Below are 13,589 nucleotides of genomic sequence, written 5' to 3' on the forward strand. Positions count from 1 at the left end.
CTTTAACAAGTTTAAATGACAGAGCTTGACAAATGCTTTCAACAGTAAAAAATCTGAACAAAATTACACAGTGTTTCCATTTCAAGGATTTTTTTGAATGGGGAAGAACAGGTGTGCATGTAAAAACTTAAATACAATAAATTGATATGCAATGTTGTAAAAATAATGGTTCCAGTGACTAAAAAGTTGCCCATATAGCCTAGCTTGTTTGAACTATACCGCCGCTGCGTGGAGAAATGGCGCTATGTGCTGCTCCTTTCTCCTTAAATGTTTTACAGAGTAGGCGAGTAGAAACACATTCCTATAAAACTTCTTGTGCTTCACCTTCAGAATGATTTGATAGCTTTGCGTTTTATTTTAAGACAATGCTTTCATCGCAAATCCAAGTGGCTTTTTCTTTCAAGGTTCGTTCGAGAACGCGCAGCGCTGTCGTGCGCGCGCGCACCTGACACCTGTCACACTGACGAGTTTCTGCCTCATCTGATGCGCTACAGCAGAGCGGAGTTTCACGCGCGAGAGGAAACACGCACTCACATCACCGAAGCTGGATCAAGCAGTCCGAAACCCGCCAAACTTCCACTGGGCCGGACCAGGAGGCCAGCAGCAACCCCCGATCTGGACCGATGTGCTGGCCGAGATGTCGCGACATATTTATATTAGGAATAAGATCGGCGAGGGCATCCAAGCGCCAATATTCCAGGTAACGAACATTAAGACTTAAGATATTAACTTATTAAAATATATTAATTTATGTGATACCTAAATCGTATACACTTTAATAAAGCGTACTATAAACTCTAATATATCCATGTATGCTAATGGTTTTGGTACTTTGCTCTGTTTTTTTTTATTCTTCGTCAAACTGTTTTGTAGGATATGTAACACAAATGTAGCTACACTTTGATGTGCTTGTGTTGAATGCGTTGCGAAATTGTTTCTATCTCCCAATGTTTTTTCGAATGCAACTTTAATAACTTAACTTGCTATCTTTACTGCTTCATAATTTACAAAAATTGTTGTTTGAGTATATGGGAATCCTTTTGTTTTGACAGAAAATGAAGGAAACTCACCTGGAGTACCTGACTAAATAAAGAGAACAACCCTAATGCTGTGAAATGAGCACATTGACCCACTTTTAGGTGGCCTTATTTAACCAACTTTGAAAGGAACAAGCTCTCCGTCTACACTCAAACAGTAGTATAGAGCTCTAGAGACCACTGAAATAGAAACAAATCAGACCCGGCTAATTGCTTTGTCCCTGAAGTCACTAAATTCTGTCAGTTTCCACACACTCCCGCCTCAGGCTGTCTTAGTCTTTTTCTCTTTTGATTTTTTAAACTTCTGTTATATTGTTTAATTTTTAATGAGGATAGAGGCAAAGGAAGCCTAATATCTCTTTAATAACCAAAGGACTCTTGTGTTTTTACTCTTTTACTTTGAAGTCTCTTCATTCTGGTGGAGAATGGCCCCAACAATGCTAGGGTTGTGCGTTTGATTACTCATGAAACACATAACTTATAGGAATATATGCACCATAAATGGGCTACGTATATGCATGCGTGACTTCCTCATTTCACAGGAAGAACCCTAAGCATTTTCCAGTTGGGGAGACTTAAAGGGGTCATATGGCGCGATCTGTGTCTTTGGTGTATTATAAGTTGCCCATGCATGTATTAGACACGTAAAATTGCAAAAATTAAAGTGTCGGAACAAAAGATGCATTCTATCTAAAAGCGAATGCTCACCCAGACCTGCCTAAAATGCCTCGTGTAACCACACCCCCACAAATCCACGTCAGTTCGTGGTATGAGTTGACTAAGACTGCCAAAATGTATGCAAGTACGCAAGTAAGGTGGGCGTACCTGTCAGTGCAATTGCTTTGGAACCTGATGTTCCAAATATGGTGAGAAGCGTTACATTTCCGTCACACACTTGCAGTATTCGACCAATCACTACACACTGGTTAAGATTTTTTTTTATTTTTTAGATTTTTTAGATTTAACTGGCCAATCATAGCACACCTCGCTTTTCAGAGCGATGAGCTTTGTAAAAAATCCTTGCGTGATACAAACATGCATAGTATGTGGAAAATATAGCGTTTTTTAAACTTAAATCGTGAATACACATTCATTACATCTAAAACAAACGATAATATTCATTTTAGCCGTGTCATATGACCTCTTTAAAACCAAAGCACACCCACACATCAGCTCTGAGAGCTCGAAGCGTTCTTATATTTTTCGCCATGCTCGCTTCCACTTACTTTTTGCCGTATGTATATGACATGATTTTTAAAAAATTATACTACGGGGCTGTTGAATGCTTCAATCTGATTGGTTGACAAACGTTCTATGGGTATGCATTAACTTTCAGTAAATGCACACCTATGAAGGTGTTCCAGGTCTACTGAAAGCATTACAGTTCCATTTCACTTCTCCAAGTTTAAGCAACAGGAAGGTTATAGTGTAGCCTACAGACCATCACCGCACACAGCACCCTGATCTTGATCTGATGCTTATAATGTCAAACTTTACTGTTAATGGAAATGTGTGCAGTTTCATTTCAATAAACAAAGCATTTCAAAAACAAGAAATGCATATACTGAAATTGAATTAAATAAATAACTAAATAAAAAAACAAAATGCACTACTAAAATATATTTTGATAGACCTACACTTTCAAAAGTTTGCGTGATTTTTTTACTGCTGAAGATAGAAACAATACGAGGAATAAATAATTTATTATCACTGGCTTTTCTGTCACATTACTGAAAACATGCAGGTGTGCGCGCAGTCTCTCGCTCGCTCACACACGCCCACCACGTGGCTCAAGCTTCAGAGTCCGTTCGCTCTAACGAACGCTTGAAATGAGATGCGCAAGAAAGTAGTTCTACCATCAACAGCATTTAAAAGACGATAACATGACAAACATTGAAATTAAACATTTGAACAATGTCCAAGTGGAATAATTGACTCCGGTCCGTTCAGTTATTCGAAATATCCGCTTTGCGTCGTAGCTGCATTTCCACCTCGGGGTGTGCATCAACTTTCTAATAATTGAACGGCCCGTCGTCAATTATTCCTTACGTATCGATAGAAGAGGTATCACTATCGATACACCATAGAAAAAAAAAGTTTGTGATAGTTACCTGTATCGATATTTTTGCACAGACCTAATGAATAGGCAGTGCGCGACTGACGCGCGCAGAGATGGATTTCTTTGCGCACTAAATGTGCGAATGTGTCGCTTTCGTTGATTTCGTTACTATGTTGCATATAGATCAGTTTTCCACGATTAACAATGTAAATGAATATACTGATAAAAAGGTAAATTGTTAAAACAATACTGGGGCGCGACGGAGTGCCGCTTCTTAACCAGTGCTCGAATTGAGTCAAGTCTTATGGGGGTCCCCACCATAAGATTTTTTTTTTGGTGGGGGTTAGTCTCGCAATATACAATTTATACAAAATACACAATATATTTGATCATAATATGCATAATTATATACTATTTATTAAAAACAGGCTTACATAAAAGAACAGGCTTCTTTTACTGTATTTGGGATCAAATCAATACAGGCTTGGTGAACAGAAAGGACTTTTGAACAGTAGTGTACGTCCAACAGAATAATTCTAGCATTATTTAACAATGTAGTATTTACTATTTTCCCTAAAAATAACTGGATGATTGACACTGTGATAATAATGTTTGTTCCAAAAGACTTGTTTAAATGCAAGAAACTAGTTTATTAGATATTAAAAATATAAATTGTGACAAGACCGACTGTCAGTCTGTGTGTTAGTGTTGTGGGGATTTTTCAATGATTTCAGTGCAGTTTACATAGTTACGTCCAGTAGGTGGCGGCAAGGGACTGTTATGAGTGAGTCTGTCAGTCAGCAGACTATTCAACCATTTCAGTCCAAATGTTGTATTCAGCTTTATTCGGCTTTATTCAGGAACTAACTATGGCTATCAATATGCCAATCATAGCTATTTCAAGAGTGAATCCCGCATTTATATGCCGATGTAATTCCCAAAACTTTCCAGCGTGTATGTGGCCGTTGGTCTTAGCATGAAAAACAAGTTTTATACAATTCTGAATGGATTATATATAAATTAGCACAGAAACCGCACAACTAGCACTCCCTTTATAATTACTAAAAAGCTGTCACTCATCTTAATCGAGATCTCTAGCACCCCAGAACCAGGCCTAATAATAATTTACGCAAGAAATACAAAAGCCCCGACATGGAGTTGAAAAATATAGTGGAAATATAGAGAGAGAGAGAGAAAATTACCCCTCAAAAAAGTAGAAGCTTCCTCTTCCCGACTGCGAGTGGAGGTTTATTATTCTCCATTTTTTAGCTGAAGTTAGCTTCACCGGAGCGAAGCCGATCAATCAGACATGTCAACAATGTCCTGCACTTAGCAGTCTTTAGATGTGTGGCGGGGCGTTTAAAATTTAAAGAGACATGACAACTAGCCCATAAACAAACTTAATATAAATTATTGTAATTCATTCACGAAATTTACCATATCCATTGCATGAATTTAATCACATTTGTCATTATCATTTTTACTCAAATAAAAATATCTGAGGGACCCACATAAGTCTATTTTTTACTTCTTATGGGGGGTCGCTAATGCCTTATGGGGGCCAGCCCCCCTTCAATGCGAGCACTGTTCTTAACAACAGAAGACCCGCGCACTAACACGGAGCAGCGAGGCTGTCAGCCTAGGTGCCGTGCCTCGGATGGCACTGGCCCATTTTAAACCCTTGCCCCACACTAAACATCACTTTCTGCTCCCTGTCACCGACTCAGAATATTGTTTTACCCAGACTTTAAAAAAAACAAAGGATACCCATAATTAGGTAAATTTGCGACAGGGCCCATCAAAGGGGCGGGGTCCCCACGCACCGCGGGGGTGTCCCGTACGCTGTTGATTATACACAAACTCACACTCAATTTGCAATTTGTTATAGTGTTAAGTTTAAAGTTCCAAAATAAATTTTCGTCAGTTTATATTCTTCCCTTTTTTCATTTCAATTAAGTTCTTGCATTGCATAAACTATTTCACCAAATAACCTCTTACTGTTACATCTATCCCCGGCTAGTGTTACAACTCACCCCAGTAGTGGGGTAGGTTGTAACAACGGAACTTTTTGTATTTGACATTAACTCACATAATTTGTGATTATGTAATACAAGTTTAAGTGTGATGTGGCTATTATATATCAAAGTTTCAGAACATATTCAACACAAAGTTACTAACACTCAAACAAAAAGTGTTACTATCATCCCCGGTCTCCCCTATGTGTTATAAATTGCACAGAAAATTTTAATTAATTTGGTCATAAAAGTGGCTTTAATTATAAATTACAGTACACTGTAAAACATTATTTGTTGCTTTTTGTTGGTTCAACTTATAAATGGTTGCCTTAAAAATGTAAGTTAAATCAACTTAAAAATATTAAGTTAGAATTTCTCATTGAGTTGACTAAACTCAAAATTTTAAGGCAACTAGGTAGCTTTTTTTTAGCTGAACCAACATTTTTACTGTGTAACTTTATTAAAACAGTCAGTAATGCACTGTAATCTTCAAAAAAAATTCTGATAGCGCCTCACATCCCAGCACTCACATTTTTGCCAATTACCATGTTTCTGTAAAACTCTGTATAGAGTCAGTTTGCACATTTTATTTATTCTGTTTTTCCCCTATATATATCTAGCTTATTCAACACATTTTAACACTTTGTGTTGTTTGGTTAAATTTTTTTTGTCTCTAAAATATATACTTTTAAATGACAAATGAAAACCACACTCAAAATTTTATCATAATTTACTCACCCTCAAGTTGTTCTAAACCTGTATAAATGTTGTTATGTTGCTGAACACAAAGAAAGATATTTGGGAGAATGTTTGTAACCGAACAGATCTGGGGCACCATGACTTCTGTAACAAGGAAACAACTACTAGTTGTCAGGGTTCCTGTTTAGTGCGTCTTTGTTTCCTCTCTTGTGGTGATGTTTTGTTTCTTGTGTCTTTGTTTCCTCTCTATTAATGTTGATGTTTTGTTTCTTTCGAGCACATAGTGTGGTTTACATCCTGCCATGCGTTTTCTTGTTATTGTGGTGTGACCCCGCCCCCTCATTACCCTGTTGTCTCCTCGTTATTGTTTCAGTCTTCTCACCTGCTCTAATCATTGTCTCATCTCTCTCCACTCCTGTCTCTTGTTTGTTTTATGACTTTCACCTGCTCTACTCTTGTCTTCTCTCTCTCCCCTCCTGTTTCTCGTTTGGGTTCTTATTTCCTTCCCTTTATATTCCCTTTTGTTCTATTGTCCTGGGTCAGATCGTTGGGTGTTATATGTACAGTATGTGTGCTTTGCCAGTACTGTCTGCCTTGCCATATCAAAATTCCTTATTCTCCGAAGTCTCGTTTTTCAGCCTTGCCTGAGTTTTGCTTTGTCTTACCTTTTGACCAGTTTTTCTGCCACCCCCTAGTGCCTTAGTTCCTGTTAGGTTGTCTCATTCCCAGCCAGCTCTATCCCGATGGCATCCAGGACCCTGGTTGGTGACACCTCAGCTCTGTATTGGAGTTTCAGGATGGGTTGAGTTTCTCTCCCAGCACAGCCTTCCTCCCTGAGTGGGTTAGTTTCGGACTGTTTCCTGCCACCTGGTGTCACCAAACCTGACTGTTTGTTGTTTTGCCTGGACTGTTTTTTTTTTTCCTTTGGTTTTATTAATAAACCTCTCTGTTTTTGTCCGAGTCAGCAGCAGATTCCCCTGCTCCCATGTCTAAGTCAGCTGCAGCCTCCCCCAAACCGGCTTCTGCGGCTGCGCCTCTAGGGTCAGGAAGCCCTAAGTCAGCGGCCATTTTCCCAGAGCCGGCCACCGAGTCTACTGCAGTTTCCCCAGTCCCCGTATCCAAGTCACCCACAGTTTCCCCTGCTCCCATGTCCAAGTCAGTTGCAGTTTCCCCTGCTCCCATGTCTAAGTCAGCTATGTCCTCCCCCAAGCCGGCTTCCACGACTGTGCCTATAGGGCCAGGAGGCCCTAAGTCAGCGGCCATCTTCCCCGAGCCGGCCACCGAGTCTGCTGCAGCTTCCCCAGTCCCTGTATCCAAATCAGTTACAGCCTCCAGTACTCCCTCACCCTTTGCCCTCTCCTGGCTACCCAGTCCCGGTTTTGTCCCCCTTACCTCACCACAGGATGGTTCCCCTACCTGTCCTTCCCAGCCCTGATCACCTAGCCCCGACCTTGCCCCCTCTGCCTCACCACAACCTGGTTCCCCTTCCTACCCGTCATCCCAGCCCTGGCTACCTGGTCCTGGCCTTGCCCCCTTTACCTACCCTTTGTCCCCGCCCTGGCCTCCCCTCCCTCCTTTTTTTGTTCCACCGAGACCTCCTCTCCACCCCAGTCCTGGTCCCCCAGGCTTTCTTCAGCGCCCTTTGTTTCCCCCCCGTTATGCCCTGGTGGTCAGTGGCCCCCTTCCTTCCCCCATGTCCTTTTGTTCCGTGTTCCCTCCCCTGGCAGTCTTGTCTTGTCCCCCCTCCTTAATCTTGTCTTTTGGTTCTTGGGGTTTTTATCTGGGTGGGTGCCTCCTCTCCCTTTGGAACGCCTGGTGGCGCTCCTGGGGGGGTACTGTCAGGGTTCCTGTTTAGTGTGTCTTTGTTTCCTCTCTAATGTTGATGTTTTGTTTCTTTCTAGCACATGGTGTGGTTTACAGCCTGCCATGCGTTTTCTTATTATTGTGGTGTGACCCTGCCCCCTCGTTACCCTGTTGTCTCCTCGTTATTGTTTCAGTCTTCTCACCTGCTCTAATCATTGTCTCATCTCTCGCCACTCCTGTCTCTCGTTTGGGTTCTTATTTCCTTCCCTTTATATTCCCTTCTGTTCTACTGTCCTGGGTCAGATCGTTTTGTGTTATATGTATATGTGCTTTGCCTGTACTGTCTGCCTTGCCATAGCAAAATTCCTTATTCTCCGCAGTCTCGTTTTTCAGCCTTGCCTGAATTTTGCTTTGTCTTGCCTTTTGACAGTTTTTTTTATTTCTGCCACCCCCATAGTGCCTTAGTTCCTGTTAGGTTGTCCCATTCCAGGCCAGCTCTATCCCGGTGGCGTCCAGGACCCTGGTTGGTGACACCTCAGCTCTGCATTGGAGTTTCAGGACGGGTTGAGTTTCTCTCCCCGGGTTCGTTTCTCTCTTCGGAGTGAGTCGGGACGAGCTTCCCTCCCAGCGGACTGTTTCCTGCCACCTGGTGTCACCAACCCTGACTGTTTGTTGTTTTGCCTGGACTGTTGTTTTGTTTTTTCCGTTGGTTTTATTAATAAACCTCTCTGTTTTTCCCCGCAATTGAGTCCGTTGCCTCTGATCATGACAACTAGTAGTCAATAGTGTCCCAGAACTGTTTGGTTTACCACATTCTTCAAAATATAACAAAGTTTCGTGTTTACCAGAGAAAATACATTTATGCAGGTTTGGAACAACTTGAGGGTTAGTAAATGATGACAGAATTTTTATTTTTGGGTGAACTATCCCTTTAAGTGTCATTCTAACACATTGTGTCATTTTGTGTTAATTGTGTGTTAAACAAATAAAACACACCAGACAGGGGTGTGTTAAGAAAAAACAAAGTTTGTTGGTTTTAACCCAACCATTTTTAGAGCGAACCATGTCTAAACGATTCTTTCATGTTTTCATCATTGCCCCCTCTACAGGTGAACAGGGGAACATACTCACGGCGCAGTCGACTGAAAAGGTCTGATGGCAGTACCACCTCCACCAGTTTTATCCTGAGACAGGTAAAGACATTGTCCGTTTGTGGAAGAGAGGAAATCCAGATCAGTTGGTTTTTGCTTGTCTAGCCAATAAACCTGTTCTTTAAAGCTGAATAATTTTTGGGCTGAAGTGAATCATTACCTACATACAATGGCCAAGCAAAATAAATGTAGCAAGCATGTTCTACAACAATTTCTTTGTTTTTTATTTTGATAGTAATAGAAAAGAAAAATTTGCCCGAATTTTATATTTACATTAAAAAAGATAATCTGACAAAAATAGTACATTCAAATGAAATAACAGAATGGGCGAGTGAAAGAAAAAGCAGAGAGAGCGTCTCTCTCTCTCTCTCTCTCTCTCTCTCTCTCTCTCTCTCTCTCTCTCTCTCTCTCTCTCTCTCTCGCTCGCTCACTCTCTCTTTCATTACTGCTCACAGTCAAGGAGAACGCACGTCAGCAGCTGTTCTGACTGGAAGGCTGCTCGGCCAATCAGCATACAGCTGGTCAACTGTGTCATCAGGCTGAGATTGAGGAAGGGTTCTCTCTCCCTCTCCCTCTCCCTCTCCCTCTCTCTCTCTCTCTCTCTCTCTCTCTCTCTCTCTCTCTCTCTCTCTCTCTCTCTCTCTCTCTCTCTCTCTCTCTCTCTCTCTCTCTCTCTCTCTCTCTGATGCGGGGAGCTGTGCTGTGCCGCGTATGCGTGTGTGAGCGTGTGTGCTGAGAGATGATGAAACGTTCGCGTCAGTGAGCCGTTGGGAAGCTTCTCCCTGCCTAAGGATGTGAGAAAATTGGAGGCTGAACGAGGGATCTGCTCCATCCTGCAGGCCGAGCCGTCTGCACAGGCCTGCTTTCTCTCTCTCTCTCTCTCTCTCTCTCTCTCTCTGTGTCTCCATCCTCTTTCGTGAGGCATCTCTCACCCTCCATTCTTGTTCTTCCTCTGTGGAGCACGGGGATCGTCATCCCCCATCGATTCGTTTTTTTTGTGGCGGTGGTGGCTGCCTCCTCCCCCTCTTTTTACATCTTCACCACCTTCTGCTCTCTTTTTTCTATTCTTCAAGAAGACCTATTTGGAATAATAAACCTCCATGTATGACAATTTGTACCTGCATGGATTTGAAGACTCGGAGGCGGTGAGTTATTTTTCTCTCGATTAGAATTGACTACAGCTATATATAGTGTTTTCCCACTGGCTATATGCATGTGCGTGAGCGCGCTCGAGTGTGTGTGTGCCGAACATTGGCTCAGCTGTTCTGCACATACACGACCTGTGAGACTCAGTGTACCATGGTTTTCTAAGATGCAGCCCACCGATCTCCGTGGGTGTACTATGGGGAGATGTTCATCAGAGGGTTTTGTGTGTTTCTGTATGTGTTCTTAATAGCACACAATTCCCACGAGCATTCACTCCTATTCCATACAGCGAATTTTAGGAACACTGCTGTAAAAAAGGAAAGAAAGGAACCATATTTCATTCATTCTTCAATTGGAGTTTGTTTAGGATTACGCTGTAGAAACATTACGTGTCTCTGTGGGGCCTACCAGCTTTCTCCTCAAGCTGTTTAATGTGTTATCATATAGAATTGTTAAAGAGGGAGAGCGATTTCTTGCTGATGTGTAGAATGGAATGAGTCACATGGTTTTGGTGGCCCACTTGAATGCCTTAGAATGAGATCAAGCCAAGAGTCTGGAAAAGCCATTAGGGACTGCATGTGTATGTTATAGACCCATATAGCCTACTCTAATTTTCATCAGCTGTATTTATGTTTTGCTGTTCTGTACGTATGGAGACCATCGATTTGAGACAGGATAAGTGGTGTGAGGTTTAATGATTATATCCATGTGTTCTCATATTCATGTAATGAATATAGTGTATGGGTACAGTATTGAGTGCTGTGTGTACAACTATAACAAATCAAATCAATAATATAAAAAATATACATGAGACCAAGTATACACAATATAGAATGGACATACGTTATAAACACAATATAGCATATGCACTGTATATACACACAGAACACAAACATACACAATGCATGTATGATTCATAAAATCTTGCATATCATGTGAAAGGTTTTGCAAATCCAGCATTAATCTGCTTTTTTTATTGTTAGAATAATGAAAGAAGTTAATGAAGACACATTTGATTTTTACCGAGACATTCACAATATTGTTTGTATATCAAAAAAAGGCTATAGACCACTTCTCAAGAGGTTAACACTGGTCCAGAAGCACTTCCAGTTTTTTAATCTTACATATAAATCCAAAGCATAGGAAAAGATTTGCACACTTTCAAGATAAGGCTTGTACAGATCTTTTGGCCAAAATTGTCGAAAAATTTGGTGCACATTTTTGCACTTTGGTGTAAAATATTATTATAAAAAGAGCCTTGTTTTACGAGCCTTTTTGGCCAGTCTTAAGCTGTGCGGATCCTTTTCTATTCTTTGGATTTATATGTTTTGGATTTACGCACCTAAAGAAGCTTGAGATATATGGATTGTTTGGACTGGTGTTTGGGGCTACAACCTTCTCTGTTTGTCATTAGATCTGACATACAGCTGCGGAAAAAATTATGAGAACATTTTATGTGTTATGTGGTAACATGAGAATCTGTGTTTCATTCTCTGAACAACTAACAATATTTCTCCCAAATTTCAAATAAAACTATTGTTGCATTTATTTTCAGAAAATGAAAACAGTAGAAACAGGTGAAAATAACAGAAAAGATGCTCTGTATTTTTTCATACCTCAAATTCTGCAAAGAAAACAAGTTCATATTCACTTTTAAGCAACACAACAGTAATATTTGTTCAAAATTATTCCTTTATTTTTATCACAGTTTTCATGTGTCTTGTCATGCTGTTCATCTTTCACATTGCTGTTGGATGACCTGATGTTTGATTTTGTTGAAATTCAACAGACACTGGACTGAAATTTTATTACTGAATGATTTTAAATAAATATTTGGATTGGTTTCTTAATTATTTCCACGGCTGTATATTTAAATCTTAAAGATATTTGTGTAACATTTTGATTCAGTTCTGTAAAAAAACTGAAACGGGAAGTTCTTCTGGACCAGCATTGGTCCAACGTTGTTTACCAAAGTGGTCTATATGTGTGTGAAAAAAGACTATTTGCTCATTGATATAATCATTTTATGTTGAAATTACAAACCCAGTGGAAATGTGTACGTACAACGTCTAAGCTTAATAAAAGTTTTAGTTTGTTTAATGAGACGCACCTTCCCATTCAGATTTGTCTTATTTTGCTCCATTGTATTACGTATGATGTTATAATCTCTACAGGCACTATAGTCACTCTTCAGCAAAAAGAGTGTTATCATCAAAATCGAGGATGAAAGCCATTCATTAGAATTTTCAGTGTTTGCTCCGAATCATCACTTCTGCGACGAAAGATAAGCAAACTTGTGCATTTTTTGTTTCCCGAATCAGGCGTTTTGTGATTGGACTCACCGGCCTCAATTGGGTCCCTGCTGAAGTAAGCTTGTGTGGAGTGGCTGTCTTCGGGGAGCGAACATTTCGCCACAGGCAGTGCGCTGAGATTTTTTAGCCGACTGCAAGGCTTTTTTTGCTCTCCCTCTGCCTTTCTCTCTATTGCGATATTGACCCGATCATTCTTTTCACTGACTTGAGCTAATGTTGTTTCCAAATTGGATTAACAGAATACAGCTTCCTAGCTTCACTTCACTTCACTTTGGCCAGTATCTCTCATTAATTAGACGCTGGCGGGACCTTCCTAATTATCTTGAAGGGAATACGTGTGAATATCATAAGAGGTGTGGGTTTTTATTTTTCGTTCAGTGCTGATAGGGATCAGGTGATGCTCTCATGGAACCTTCAGAAGACTTTTTTGAGATTGCAGGGGGAAATGTTCAGATTATGTATTGTGAAGTGTTTCATGGCCCTGAGAAGGGAACGGTAAAGGTATGTATGCGTAGATATGTAGAATATGTGATTTTGTTGGAATGCTAAGAAAACAAAGTAACTACTAAAGACCTACTACTGAAAACTTTCCAAGCTTTTCAATGCATCTTTGAAGCGGCATTTATTTACAAATTTTATTAGTAAAGAATAGTGTGTTGAAACAAATTTGGTAGATTAAATCTGATAACTCTTTAGACAAATAGAAGTAACTGTATGGCACAATAAGGTGTTGAAAGCCTATAGGCACAATTATTTAGTTTCTTTATACATAACACTTCTTGTCCAGCTGGAGATTCTAGAATATAAAGTTCTGTACCTTAGAATTCAATGTTTTTATATTCATCTTAAACTGTGACAGATGCCTCAAGGTGAGAGTTACAGCCCAGATCCTTTTTATGTGTACTGTGTTGGTTACTCTGTTGTGAACTATTTGTTATTATATATGTTTTTTTGTGGTAACTGATGTTAAAATAAATATTGACAAACATTTTACATTACTATATCCATGTCGCATCATATTTGTGTAAATATAAATACAAAATTTGCCAAAAAGTTTTTTGCTAGTTAGCTATATTTATATATTATATATAGTTATATTTTCAGCCACTCTAGCAATGGAAGTCCTGCCTGCCAGCAGAAAGTGCCAATCATCAGTCGTTAAAAGCTGCTGATTCACTGGAAGTGGGGCTTAAAGATACAATATCTATGATTTTTGTATTGAAATAGGGCTGCACGATTTTCACTAAATATCACGTATATCGACGCGTCTAGTGCGATTATGAGATCGTGACGGTTTTGATTATGTGTTTATGAGCAGCTTGTCTGGGAAGCACGGCTCTTTAATAAGTAGGAAGTGCTGCCAGATC

General features: G+C 40.1%; 1 protein-coding gene across 2 annotated transcripts in view; it reads left to right on the forward strand.

Annotated features, from left to right (window-relative positions):
* Window positions 1-431: 431 nt before the first annotated feature.
* Window positions 432-13,589, forward strand: part of cacnb4b (calcium channel, voltage-dependent, beta 4b subunit) — a 30,761-nt gene continuing 17,603 nt past the window's right edge. The window contains exons 1-2 of one of the 2 annotated variants that reach the window (XM_057338671.1): window positions 432-700; window positions 8,723-8,806. In XM_057338671.1, coding sequence (XP_057194654.1) covers window positions 638-700; window positions 8,723-8,806 — 147 coding nt within the window. In that variant the 5' untranslated portion in view covers window positions 432-637. Of the gene's footprint in view, window positions 701-8,722; window positions 8,807-9,326; window positions 9,910-13,589 lie in introns of those variants that run through there. The other variant, XM_057338672.1, reaches the window with a different exon arrangement.

This window comes from Triplophysa rosa, linkage group LG7, assembly GCF_024868665.1.
Source record: "Triplophysa rosa linkage group LG7, Trosa_1v2, whole genome shotgun sequence".
NCBI lineage: Eukaryota > Metazoa > Chordata > Actinopteri > Cypriniformes > Nemacheilidae > Triplophysa > Triplophysa rosa.